General features: G+C 43.1%; 1 protein-coding gene across 2 annotated transcripts in view; it reads right to left on the reverse strand.

Annotated features, from left to right (window-relative positions):
• Window positions 1-13270, reverse strand: part of CEP95 (centrosomal protein 95) — a 34215-nt gene that overhangs the window by 2895 nt on the left and 18050 nt on the right. For both annotated transcript variants that reach the window (XM_008271719.4, XM_070060461.1), the window contains exons 9-18: window positions 10368-10480; window positions 10054-10183; window positions 8964-9114; window positions 5783-5919; window positions 4766-4858; window positions 3663-3792; window positions 2830-2999; window positions 2648-2722; window positions 1395-1547; window positions 57-203 (exon numbers count right to left, since the gene is read on the reverse strand). In XM_008271719.4, the coding sequence (XP_008269941.1) occupies window positions 57-203; window positions 1395-1547; window positions 2648-2722; window positions 2830-2999; window positions 3663-3792; window positions 4766-4858; window positions 5783-5919; window positions 8964-9114; window positions 10054-10183; window positions 10368-10480 (1299 nt within the window). The remainder of the gene's footprint in view (window positions 1-56; window positions 204-1394; window positions 1548-2647; window positions 2723-2829; window positions 3000-3662; window positions 3793-4765; window positions 4859-5782; window positions 5920-8963; window positions 9115-10053; window positions 10184-10367; window positions 10481-13270) is intronic.

The following is a 13270-nucleotide window of genomic DNA, read 5'->3' on the forward strand; positions in this document are numbered from 1 at the left end:
TCGACACGGGGCAGGGGTTAAGCGCACTCTAACAGGAGCAGGCACAGCGGGCCCACCTGGTCCTTATAGTAGTTCTCCATCGAGTCCAGTTCATTCTGGTGCTGTCTCTTTTCTTCATCTCGCTTTTCTTTAGCATAGTTTCTTAGGTCTCGTAATCTTTGCTTCTGAATTTGTAAACCTTCTTCAAACAGTTTCTTAAATATCTGTCAGTTATTTAATCATAAAAATAAAATGTGTAACTTTCATTGAGGAATATAATTATTCTAACTAGAATTGTATACTAATTATATTTCACAAAGACTTAAAAACAACTGTAGTCAGATACTATTCACATTCCACAAAACACACCCTTTCAACATGCATAAATTCAGTAGGTTTTGGTATATTCGGAGTTGTGTGTCATTTCAGAACATCTTAATTACGCAAAAAAGGAACCCTATATCCTTTAGCAGTCACACCTGGTTTTCTCCCCTCCCCTTGGCCCTTTGCATCTGGCTTCTTTCACTTACCATCATGTTCTCAAGGCTCACCCAATCAGTACTTCAATTCTTTTTATTGCCAAAGCATATTCTACTATAGGAATATACATTTTGGTTGTTTCCTTCTTTGGCTGTTACAAATAATGCTGCAGTACACTGTGTGGATCTCTGTTTGGATATATGTAACTCTACCGGACCTTCTGGTAACCTTTTGAAGATTTGCCAAACATTATCCAAAACAGTTATGCCATTTTACCCAGCAGCCCTGCCAAAGGGGTCCCACTTGATGCCCTCACAAACATTTAGCTTTATTATAGTGGGTGCCAAGGGTACCTCATGGGTTTTGATTTGTGTTTCTCTAATGACTAAAGAATTTTCAAGCAACCATGTATATTAGGTTAGAATCCCAGAGCGGAAACAAAGTACCATCAGTTTGCTCAAAGCACCTGGATATGTCCACGTGTTCTGTTAAAAAAATTCTTGGGAGAACATGTACTGACAACCATGCATTCATTAGTAGTATCTCTAGAAATATCTGAGTATTTAATCCAATTAACTACAATCATTATTTCAGTCTAGAGATGACTGGGAGACAGCAGACGCCGTGTACAGACAGCCCGCAGCACACTGTAACCTGATTTCAGGTGGACCCCCCCCCCCCCTTTTTTTTTTAACATGCTCCCAAATCCCCACAGCAGGTGCTTGCTGAACGGGTGAGAAGCAGAATGAATCACGACCTCACATTCAGATAAGGGCCAAGGAGGCTGAGACCAGCTGGGATTGCACCATTAATAAAAGAAAGCATGGACAAGGGCCGGTTCTTGGGGCTAGCCTTTCAGGATCTGCATCTGGATTCTGAATTCAGACTGAGACAAGAGTCTTTCTTCAAAGAACTGGATAGAAAAGTCTACGTACCATCTCTTCCCGGGTCCTCATTCTCATCATTTTTGCCCGCAACTGAACTCTATAATCATCATAATACTTTCGGGCACGAACAATTTGCTGGCGATTTTCTTTTATCTTTGATTGGGTCAACTTCTGTCTGTGAATGCGGTCCTTAAACTCTTGCTAAGCAAAGGAAACGGAACAAGGGGTAAAGACAAGCTGCACGCAGACCCAAACTTCCACTCCCATCTCCTGCACCCCTTCCCCCCGTCTTTAAGAGCAAGGCAGGCACAGCAGGCCTGTGGCCTCCCACACCCTCTCAGCCTCGACAGGCCCTCCCGCTGCAGAGGGCGGTGCTGACCCTGGGCACTCCTGGCAAAGACTGGGGATCTCTGCTCCTTCCACCAGAGGCTGCTAAGCCACACCCAGATGCCACCTGAGAACAGCAGGGAGACGGCATTCTCAAGACTTGAAGCGAAGCTTGAGTTGCCCAGACTAAGGAAGGAAAGAGCAGCGAGGATGAAATGAAGTGCAGCAAGCTCTAACCTAGGTGTTCAGAGATTCGTATTTTCCCCACACCAGAGCAACACACTGTCCTGAGGGCTGTTTTGGAACTATTTAGGATTACAGTTCTTTCTCATGGCTTATTTCAATTGCACACTCAGGTGAGATTTAAAATCTCTTCACGCTCTCTACCTGGGACCTAAGAAGCTAGGAGAGAAAAAAGACTAAGTTCCCACCCCCTGGCCCCTACAAGGGGCTGTGGAGTACAGAGACAGGTGCACTACTCTCCTGCGAACCCTTGGCTTGTCAGGGCAAAACCCAGGGCAAGGCACTTCAGAGCTCACAGCCTCAGGTTTCCCTTTCAATAGGAAACGTCTCTGAGGTACTACCACAAAGACTAAATGAAACTGTGTATACACCTCCTTCCAGTCAATTTTGGTGAAAGCCCCAGACCAGGGATAGGAATGTCTGGCTCAGGGGGGCCACATAAGGCCACGAAATCATTTGGTCTTGCCCTGCCACCCCAATGGCAGCCACTACTTGCAATGCAACATGAATTTACAGCAGGCTAATTTTTAAGTTGAAAACTGTATGCCCCATGAATAATGCTAGCAATATCCAGAAAGCCCTTGGCAGAAGAAAGGTTCCCTAGCCCTACCCTCACTGCCTCCCTAGGCGAGTGTCTGATGTAAAAGCTGGGGGGACTGTTGCCCAGCTGGTGCAAATAAAGGAATGAAGAGCATCACTTCAAACTTGGACACAACTGGCCCTTGACTCACCAGTCTCCTGTTGTGCTCGTATTCTTTCTTGACAAGGGCAGTGAGGAGGTCATGCCTTCTCAGGGCTGCGTCGATCTGTAAGGGAGACACAAGGGCAAGGAGGTTAGGAACGCAGTGCACGCGATCCTCAGGAGCAGTTCTCCTAATTTATAGTCCCACCCCTAGAACTGACAGTAACGTACCTCATCCTGGAGTTTCTTCTTCGATCGGTTTTCTCTGTATGCTTCTTTTCTGAGCTGTTCAACCTGTGCAATTTGCTGTTTCCACATTTTGCTTAGTGTTGGGCCAGAAACATAGAGGAATGGCAAGTGCTCGAGCATGAGGGGCAGGAGACTGTGCTCATTCACCTTCACTGCGAGGGAGACGAGACGCCTTCATGTGAGCGCTCTGCGGCAGGACCCCCCCAGTCCTGGCAGACCACTGCCTGTCTCAGTGCTGAGCTTAAGAACAAAGCTCCATGGACACAATACTTTCGTTCCTTCTTTGACCAGGGTAAACCAACTACTTTGGAAAAAGAGAAGCTCCGCAGTTCTGACTGACGACATGCTGGCCCCACTGCTCAGCCGCTCAGCCCTCCTGGCAGGCGTGTGCTTCCCAGTCTGAAGCCTGCATCCACGTGGCCTCATTCCGTGCAGCAGGGCTCTCGGCACTCATTGGCACCAATAACCAACATGCAGAAGCTGGACAGCCATCTGCTTGCCTTCGAGCACTCCCACGGTTCTACCAACTTCCCAGAAACAAAAACAGCCACTGGAGTGAGTGAACAGAGAGCGAGGCTAACGCTGGAGCAGCAGGTAGCCCTGGCATTGCCTTGGTGCCAGTGAACAGGGCTCCCTAAGGTACTTGCTTGCTTAAGACTCAGTCCTCTTGACAGAGAACCAGCCATGTGGCAGTGATAAGAAGAGGAACATGCCACAGCTACCTTGGTACATGTTTTCAGTGTGTGTCCTTGGAACCCAGTACACACTTTCAAAGGTTGCCAGTTTTCCATAAAGTACAATTTTGTGGTTCTTACTTGGAACTGCTTTATTTGGCATCGGGAAGCCACCTCTTGGACTCTGAGTTGTGGTTTTTCTGGAGTAAGTCTTCCAGGGCTGACTACGTTTTGGAGTTCCTTTATGAACAGCTTCTCTGTGTGTTTTTTCCTTAGAAGCAGAGACAAAATAGAATAAAAACAAGAGAGAAGTCTAACAACTCTTTTATACATCACTTTCAATATCACATATTGACAAAAATAGCTGGCTAATCCCTAGCCAAACCACCTTATTTCAGATTTCTAACATCTGGTTAGTATTCATCTACTCTAAAGCCATTTTTGCCCTCTGGCATCCCTTAGAATTCGAAAAAGAACCAAATCAGTCACTACAGACTGAAACAGTCCTAGACCCTAACTACAACTACTATTAACATTTTGATATACTTGTTTCTTCGACAACTTCATGTAGATTAAAAGAAAATTCCTGGGACCAGCACTGTGGCATAGTGGGTAAAGCCACCGCCTGCAGTGCCGGCATCCCATATGGATGCCGGTTCAAATCGTGGCAGCTCCATTTCCAATCCCGCTCTCTGCTATGGCCTGGGAAAGTAGTGGATAGAAGACCTCTCTCTCTGTCTCTCCTTCTCTGTGTAACCCTTTCAAATAAATCCTAAAAAAAATTCCCAAGCAACTATTTAGTATGTTTATATCCTGATTTGTTCATTAATATTTTAGCATAAGCATTTCCTCATGCTTCCACTGAGTTTCTTATGTTATCCTTTTGAAAGGCAAGGTAAACGTAATGTTGAGCTTCTTAACACAGCTCTTCTCTTACTCCCCTATAAGTCTGCTGGCCTAGGTTTTTTTTTTTTTAAACCCTGCATTAGGTGAACTACTAAACCAATAAAAATCCTTAATAAACTGAAGTTTTAGGGAGAAAAAATGCTCATCTTCTTTGGTATTTATGTTTTACCATATTTTAGTAATTTGGCCATTCTGTGAATAAGAGAAAATCCTGCATCATGAAATGAAATCTTGCCTTTTTCTACACAGCTATCCTGTTTTTCTTTTTAAAAAATCATCTCTGTATTTTCCATCGATCTGATCAAATGGCAGTTGTTACAGTGGAGACTTTTACCCACTGTTTCCTCCTCCTCCTCATTTATCCTCAGAGATCCAACATTCTCTTGAACTTTATGTCTTCTTAGTTCCCTTTCAAATGCTTCACTTAGTGCCTACAGGGAAAAAGAACATGAGTTATTAAAAATATAAATGAAGAAAAACACTCACTTGAGGATCCTGCTCCCCTGAAAAAATTAATATTCACTGTGTAAAAAATTCCTTTCAGGCTCTTTCATAAATATACATTGCTTTAACAGATCTGTAATTGGGACAGAAAATGACATTTTAATAATGCATTTTTGTTGTTTTCTCAATCAGATTTTCACCTCACAAGTGGCTGTTTAATCCATGTGAAACAATGCAGGCCACAGCAAACAAATAAACTCACTATATTTCAAAATTCTGCTCCACAGAAACAGGAGAAGTCTGCTTGCTGAATCCCAACTCCCCCCTGTCCTGGGCACTCACCTCTCTGCAGTTCAAATGGCCTGTCTTGTCTAACTTACCAGAAAACTCCCTTCATCTCTGAAGCTCTTGGAAAACAACAATCCGCTACAACTTGGGCTACATCTGACTAGGTAATTTGCTTAGGAGCTCCATGAGTTTAATTTTGTGTTCCCTAACAGAGACGTAAGTTGTATCACATAATTTATCATCCACTCAGCTCAAGAATATTAAATGCATCTTAAGCCTTTAAACAACATGTTCAGGAATGGTTTAGTCCAATGGTTAAGATGTCTGTGTCCTACACCGGAGTGGTTCCAGCTTCCCGTCAATGCAGACCCTGGGAAGCAGCAGTGATGGCAAGCAATCAGGTTCCTGCCACCCTATGGGAGACCTGGACTGTGTTCCTAGCTCTGGCCCTGAACCAACCCTGGTCACTGTGGGCATCTGGGGAATGACCCAAGGGATGAACTTGTTTTGTTTCTGTCTCTCAAAAATTTTAAGTAAATAAATGGCACATTCACTGTAGCCATTTGGCAAAGGAGAAATGGAACTGCCTGCTGCCCAACAGTAGTCAAGAAATGGGGAAATACCTTTGCTTGGAACTGGCGGAATGCTGCTTCTTTTGGCTTGCGCTGCTTTTTCCTCTCTCTCTGGAACTGTTTATGTTTATTAACTGGAGGAGAGAGTGAATGAGATCTGTAGGGTGGCTTCCTATGCACAGAAAGTCCTGAAGCACAGAAAAGATACGCACCATTAGCTCCCGACAGCTAGAAATGTTCAGATGGAAATAAGTAGTTGGTTTTCAACAAATTCGAAGAGACTGATGAGTGAATACGCTAATGTGCTTTCTTCCGTAACTAATTTCTATTTATATTTAGTCATACCGAGACAACAAATACACATAAATGTGGACAGTCTCACGTACAACTGTACTTGAGTTCTGTGTTTCACTTTGGATTGACTTCCATGTGCAATTCCTGCCGTGCACTGTGGAAAGTGCACTGGTGAAAGTATCTGAAGTTATGCGAATGGAAAATTAAATTATTGCACCTGCTATCTCTTACCTGTCTAGGCTCCAGCAGTAGATGTCTGCAGTCTAGCCCTCGCAATTTACACCAAGATCTAACAAGTCACCTCATTCCACAGACCTCTCCGTGTTCCATCACTGAAAAATATGCCCAAGTATCTGCTAGTTGTGAGCAAGCAGAAGCACTCTGTGCCTTTGTGGAAAATCAGTTCATTCAATGTAGCTCCAAGGGTAAAAAAGTTGGCTAAATATCTTCATAAATATAATTTCCCATATAATTCAAATTTTCCTGAGCTTTCTTGTTTTCCTGCTCTTTTAATTCAAATCAAATTTAAATTGATTGTAAGAAGATATTTTAAAAAACTGACTTGTGCTATGTTTTAAATAATGGATGTCCATAATGTACTTTTTTAAAAAAATTTATTTGAAAGTTGGAGTTGAGAGTGAGAGTGTCTTTCATCCACTGGTTCACTCCCTAATTGGCTGCCAACGGCTGGAGCTGTGCAGATCTGAAGCCAGGAGCTTCTTTCACATGGGTGCAGGGGCCCAAGGACTTGGGCCATCTTCTACTGCTTTCCCAGGCCAAGGCAGAGAGCCGGATTGGAAGTGGAGCAGCTGGGACTCGAACTTGCGCCCATATGGGATGTTGGCACTGCAGGCAGTGGCTTTACCCACTACATCACAGCGCCGGCTCCATAATGTCGTCTTTAGAAATTGAAACCCCAATTAAACTAACATGTTAACTTAAAATGTTTTTCCACAATAGGATAATTTAAGTGTATAACAAGGGAAGACAGGGGCAGGTGTTGTGACACAGCAGGTTAGGTTGCCATCTGCGACACTGGTATCCAGAATTAGTGTCAGAGACCCAGCTGTTCCACTTCCAATCCAGCTCCCTGCTACCATGCCATGGAAAGCAGCAGAGGATGTTCCAAGTGCTTGGGCCCCTGCCACCCATGTGGGAGATCCAGATGGAGTTCCTGGCTTTGGCCTGGCCCAGTCCTGGCTTTTGCAGCCAGTTGGGTAGTGAATCAGTGAATGGAAGATCTCTAACTCTGCCTTTCAAATAAATAAATCTTTTTTAAAAACCTGAAGAACAGAAGTTACTGTTTAAGGTTGCACAGAGATCAGTTAAGTCTGTTTTAATTAAGGATGTGAGATGAAATAATTAAGAGAAGAACATTCTTGAAGTAGTAAAATGTTAAGAAGCCCTGGATGAGAATAAAACAGCTTCTAAAGAAGTAAAGAATGACCAAAGTCGATGAAACTTACTGCAAAACACAGAATTTTAGTTGCGGGACAACAACACAGTTGTTTGGAGTTGAACAATGGAAGATGGAAAAGTAGGAAGTACCTGCAAGGATGTGGTGATTCAGACTGCTGCTGATCTGAGTAGAACGTGGCACAGTAACTTAGGAGCAAACTGGCAATGATGCAAGAAATGCAGACCTCGTCATCTAGTTCTGCTAGATGGAGATCCTAGAGAACTCTGGAAGCCATCGGCATGTCCAGCAAGAGGGAAAATGGGATAAACGGTGACAACTAAGGTATACTGTATAAACTCAGTTAAAGCGCCGGTTCAAGAGTCGGCTGCTCCACTTCTGATCCAGCTCTCTCCTGTGGCCTGGCAAAGCAGTACAAGATGGCCCAAGTCCTTGGATCCCTGCACCTGCATGGGAGACCGGGAAGAAACTCCTGGCTCCTGGCTTCGCATCAGCATAGCTCTGACATTTGCAGTCACCTGGGGAATTGAACCACTGGATCGAAGACCTCTTTCTCCCTCTCTCTGTGTAACTATGATTTTCAAATAAATAAATTTTAAAAAAGCTAATTATTTGTATGTTTAGACAAATAACTAAGCTACTAAGTATAAAGTTCGGTAAGAATATGGTACCATAGTTAAGTAGCAGCTTGGGATGCCAGAATCTTAGATTGGAGTACCTGGTTTGAGTCCTGGATACTCTGCTTCTTATCCGACTTCTTGCTAATGCTTAATCTGGGAGATAGAAGGTGATGCCTCAAGTGTTTAGGTCCCTACCCTACTCAAATTGAAGACTCAGATTGAGTTCTGGGCTGCTGGTCCAACCTGGTTGTTATGGGCATTTAGAGTGTGACCCAGCAGATGAAATGTCTACCTTTCAAATAAAATGAAAATAAATACAAATTTCAAGTATAAAGGCAGGAGTAAGGGAAAAAAGTACCTATTTTAAGATAGATAGTAGTTTCACTGAGGGTAAGGAAAAGCAGAGGTCTGTGGGAAGATCAAAGGGAATGTAAGATTTGAAAGAGACAGGGAGGGAGAGAAATGATTGATTTCTACCTCTTGGTTCTCTCCCCAAATGGCCACAATAGCCAGGTCTGGGCCAGACTAAAGCCAGCAGCCAGGAACTCCATCCCGGTTAGGTTATCATCTGCTGCCTTCCCTGGTGCACCAGTGGGAAGCTGGGTGGGAAGCAGAGCGCTCAGGACTCAAACTGGCATTCTGAAATGGGATGACCACATTAACAAGTGGTAGCCTAAACCTGCTGCCCCACAACACTGGTCCCTCTTCTATTTCTTAAACACAAAAGGGCTAAAGCAAATACAAATGTTAACACCTGCCACTTCTAGATGGTGAAGATATGTGTTTGGTATTTCCAATTCTTTCATATGTTTCTGAAATATTTAAAATGAGAAAGCTGTAAGAATATATGGAACTGATAGTTCACTTCAGCATCCCTGCTCTGTCTCTCTGGGATACGTACCTGGCCTCAGCTTCTTTGGCCCATACTCCATGATGCTGTCACTGTGCTGAGACAGGGTCTCTTCCTTTCCACTCTCCACCGCTTCAGTCCCACTATCTTCTTTAGGATCTATCTTTTTTTTAATTCCATCACCCAAGGCACTTTTTAACATCTGTTGAGAAAATTCTTCTTAACATCTTTCAAGAGAATGTGAATTGGTAGCATTAGATATACAACCTTTAAGGAGGTTCCTCTGATGGGTTTCAGATGCCTACGCCTGTGTAGTGCTTAAAGGGTATGTATCAGTGCTATGGACTCTGCAAGTTTTTTGTTTTTGTTTTGTTGTTGTTGTTGTTGGTTTTTTTTGACAGGCAGAGTGGACAGTGAGAGAGACAGAGAGAAAGGTCTTCCTTTCTCTTTCTTCAGAGAGGGTGTTGGTTCACCCTCCAATGGCCGCCGCAGCCGGCACATCGCACTGATCCAAAGCCAGGAGCTAGGTGCTTCCCCTGGTCTCCCATGTGGGTGCAGGGCCCAAGGACTTGGGCCATCCTCCACTGCACTCCCGGGCCATAGCAGAGAGCTGGCCTGGAAGAGGGGCAACTGGGACAGAACCGGCGCCCCGACTGGGTCCAGAACCCGGTGTGCCGGCGCCGCAGGCGGAGGATTAGCCTAGTGAGCCGCGGCGCCGGCCATGCAGTTTCAGTAACTTTAGAACAAGCCACACCAACAAAAGATTTAATACATTCATCCACTGATGCCCCAAAACTATAATACTGGTTAGTTTGTTTTTTTTGTGAGACAATCGGTGATCCATACAATTTTTTACCTAGTGACAAAGGGAGATTACATAGAAATATCTAAAAAAAGGCTTCATGCATTAATTTATCATAAATGATTGTTTTCATCAGAATTCCATACGATCTGAGTAAATCTGTACCGTATTTGGTAATATCAAGGAAGGCTACCTGCTTGACTTACAGAGTATTTTACAGTACTTACAAAACAACTCATTTTCCAATACCTAAGCTTAGCTTTCACCTAAATTGGGAGATCACCTGAATGATCACTAACCCACAGCAACCTGAATGTAAATTAAAAAAACAAGGCTTGCCCAGTCTAGCTCAGAGAGCCGTTGAGAGAGCTTCTTGGATACTGCGTGTAATTCCTGTTCTGTTAACCTCCCGCTCGGCCTCTGGGAGAAAGGCAAATCCCAGGATGAGGCTGCGGCTCTGTTTTCATTTCTGTAACAAAAGTGACCATGTGACATTTAAGCAACCAGGTACATATTATGTATTTCAAAATAACTATAATACATCCTTAACAAATCTTTCATGTCGATCTTCACAGCTAAATCTGGAGAATATATACCTTACTTTTCAAATCCTTTGACAAAGAGATTAGAAACACTGAAGCCTGCAATGTTACCTTTTTCCTTTGGGAAGCTTCCTTGTCCTCAGGCGCTGGATCTGAGCTCTATCCACTTCCTGTGTGCTATCTTTAGGCAACTGGGAGGTTAATAAAACTCTATCATCTGGTTCCTGTTAAAAACAAGAAAAGCCTGACTTGAAAAAGCTACAAAGAAGATACATAAAATATTTCTGGGGCTGGGGGTGAAAGGACCTGTGACAAAAAACTAGATCCCTTCGATCTCCATGTTTGTTTTTTAAAGGAATCTCAAAATACCCTATTGTCACCTGATGCCAAAGGACTGGAGCAACGTCTGTAAACTTGTGCTCAGAGAAAAAGTATGGCAAGACGCCATTCAAATAAGATGGGAGGGGACTGTGTTCTAAAACATGAAATTTCAGGGGCTGGAGCTATGGCACAGGTTAAGCTGCTACCTGCCAATGCCAACATCCCATATCAGAGTGTTGGTCCAACTCCTGGCCGCTCTGCTTCTGACCCAGCTCCCTGATAGTATGCTTGGCAAATCAGTGAAGATGGCCCACGTACTTGCGTCCAAGCAAACCCACATGTGAGACCCAGATGGAGTTTCTGATTTCTGCCTTCAGCCTGCCCCTGGGGAGTTAACCAGTGGATGGAGATTCTTTCTCTGTCTCCCCATTTCTCACTGTGCCTTTCAAATAAAATCTTTAGAAACCAACAAACCATTGACATTTTTGTGGTAAAGCTGCTACCTGCGATGTTGGCATCCCATATGGGCACTGGCTGGAGACCCAGCTGCTCCCATTTCTGATCCAGCTTTTGGAAAGCAGCAGAGGATAGCCCAAGTACTTGGGCTCCTGCACCCACGTGGGAGACCCTAATGAAGCTCCTGTCTTCAACCTGGCCCAACCCTGGCCATTGCAGCCATTTGGGGAGTGAACCTGCTGATGGAAGATCTGTTTCTTCCTTTCTCTGTGTAACTCTGGCTTTCAAATAGATAAGTAAATAAATAAATCTTTTAAAAAGAATCCAACCAACCAAACATGAAATTTCAGGAGTTCTAGCTCCACCTGAATGAGGAAAAATGATCAAATCACAAATTCAAGTCATTGTTTCAGTGCAAGGAGTCAACAGAAACTGTCCCAGAGTGGAACAATGATTAAACCTCACAGTCAAACACCTACAGTAACACACGTCTTTTCTCTCCTAATAATTTAACTTTGGAAGCAGTCTTGGAAAATATTTCCTCTGGTGAACAAACATTTGATGTTTAAAGGCATAGTATCCACAATTTCACTTCAGTAGCCTTTTATTCTATTAAAGTAAAACAAAATTTAATATTTTTTAGCAAAGAACTGAAATACAATCACATTACAAAAGAACATATTCCATGTGTCCAGTTCAAGCACTTCAAAACTGCCATCCAGGTTAAAGATTATCATATCAAGCCTCCCCACCATTCTCCCTAAGCCTTCTCCAGAGGTAACCAGTAGCCTGTGACTCTATTTTTCTCTTTTTTATCTATTCACTCTCCTGTCTGAAAAGAGCCACAGTAGGTTTAGAAAGATGCTGTATTTGCTAATGATGTTCATTTTATCTTTGTACTTTTTCTGAACTGCTTCAAATTTTTAAAAACATATCAGTTTGGTTTTTATAAAAAAAACTGAGAGGCAGAAAGCAGAAACAGATACCAAAGAGCATACTCCTTATTGACTGGTTTACTCCTCAGATGCACACAATGACTGGGGCTGGGCCCTGGCAGAAGCCAGGAGCCAGTTACTCAATCCAGGTCTCCCACGTGGGTGGCAAGAACTCAATTACCTGAGCAATCACTGCTATTTCCCAGGATCTGCACTGGGAAGCTAGAATCAAGAGCCAAAGGATATCAAACCCAATCACTTCAATACGAGATACAGGGATCATAACAACTAGGCTAATCCCTGGCCATGGATCACTGTTTACAAATTCACCCTGTGCATATACCTACCCACTCTTAGGAAGATGAGGACAAAATGACTGTATAAAAAGGATTTTTTACAGCACTCTGGCCTCAGAATCGGCCCTTAAGGCATTTGGATCCAGCTAAAAAGCCCATGAGAGTATTTCAGGCATGGAAAGCCAAGACACTCTGACAAAAAAAAAAAAAAAAAAAAACTAAATGAAAGATCTCTGTGAGACCCCAGCAACGGGCCATCAAAGGAGGAGGTACCTTTCTCTGAAGGGAGGAGAGAACTTCCACTTTGACTATGACCTTGTCTAAATAAGATCGCAGTTGGTGAACTCAAGAGGCTTCAATAGCCTTGGTAGCTCCTGACAAGAGCCTCGGGTGATTACTGATGCCATAAACAACAGTGTCAATTGTTAAATCAACAATGGGAGTCACTGTGCACTTACTCCCCATGTAGGATCTCTGTCCTTAATGTGTTGTACTATGCAAATTAACGGTAAGACTAGTACTCAAACAGCACTTTATACTTTGTGTGTCTGTGTGGGTGCAAACTGTTGAAATCTTTACTTAGTATATACTAAGTTGATCTTCTGTATAAAAAGATAATTGAAAATGAATCTTGATGTGAATGGTATGGGAGAGGGAGACGGGATGGTTGCGGTGAGAGGGAGGTTATGGGGGGAAAAAGCCACTATATTCAAAAGTTGTACTTTCGAAATTTATATTTATTAAAAGTTAAAAAAAATTTTTTCAAAGGAAAAAGAGGCCAAGATATTAACATTGGTTCATGCTGAAAAATGGGCATATGAATGAATAGTTATTCTTTTTCATACTCTGATATTTAAAAAAGGTAAATAATTAAGGACACATAACATGGGGTCTGAAGACAGAATATCTGAGTTCAAATCCTGACTCCACAATTGCTGTGTGACTTTGGATGAGATGCTTGTTCTCTATCAGCTTCTCTATGGAAAAGAAATAGGTTATTGGGGCT

This window comes from Oryctolagus cuniculus, chromosome 17 (assembly GCF_964237555.1).
Source record: "Oryctolagus cuniculus chromosome 17, mOryCun1.1, whole genome shotgun sequence".
In the NCBI taxonomy this organism is placed as follows: Eukaryota; Metazoa; Chordata; class Mammalia; order Lagomorpha; family Leporidae; genus Oryctolagus; species Oryctolagus cuniculus.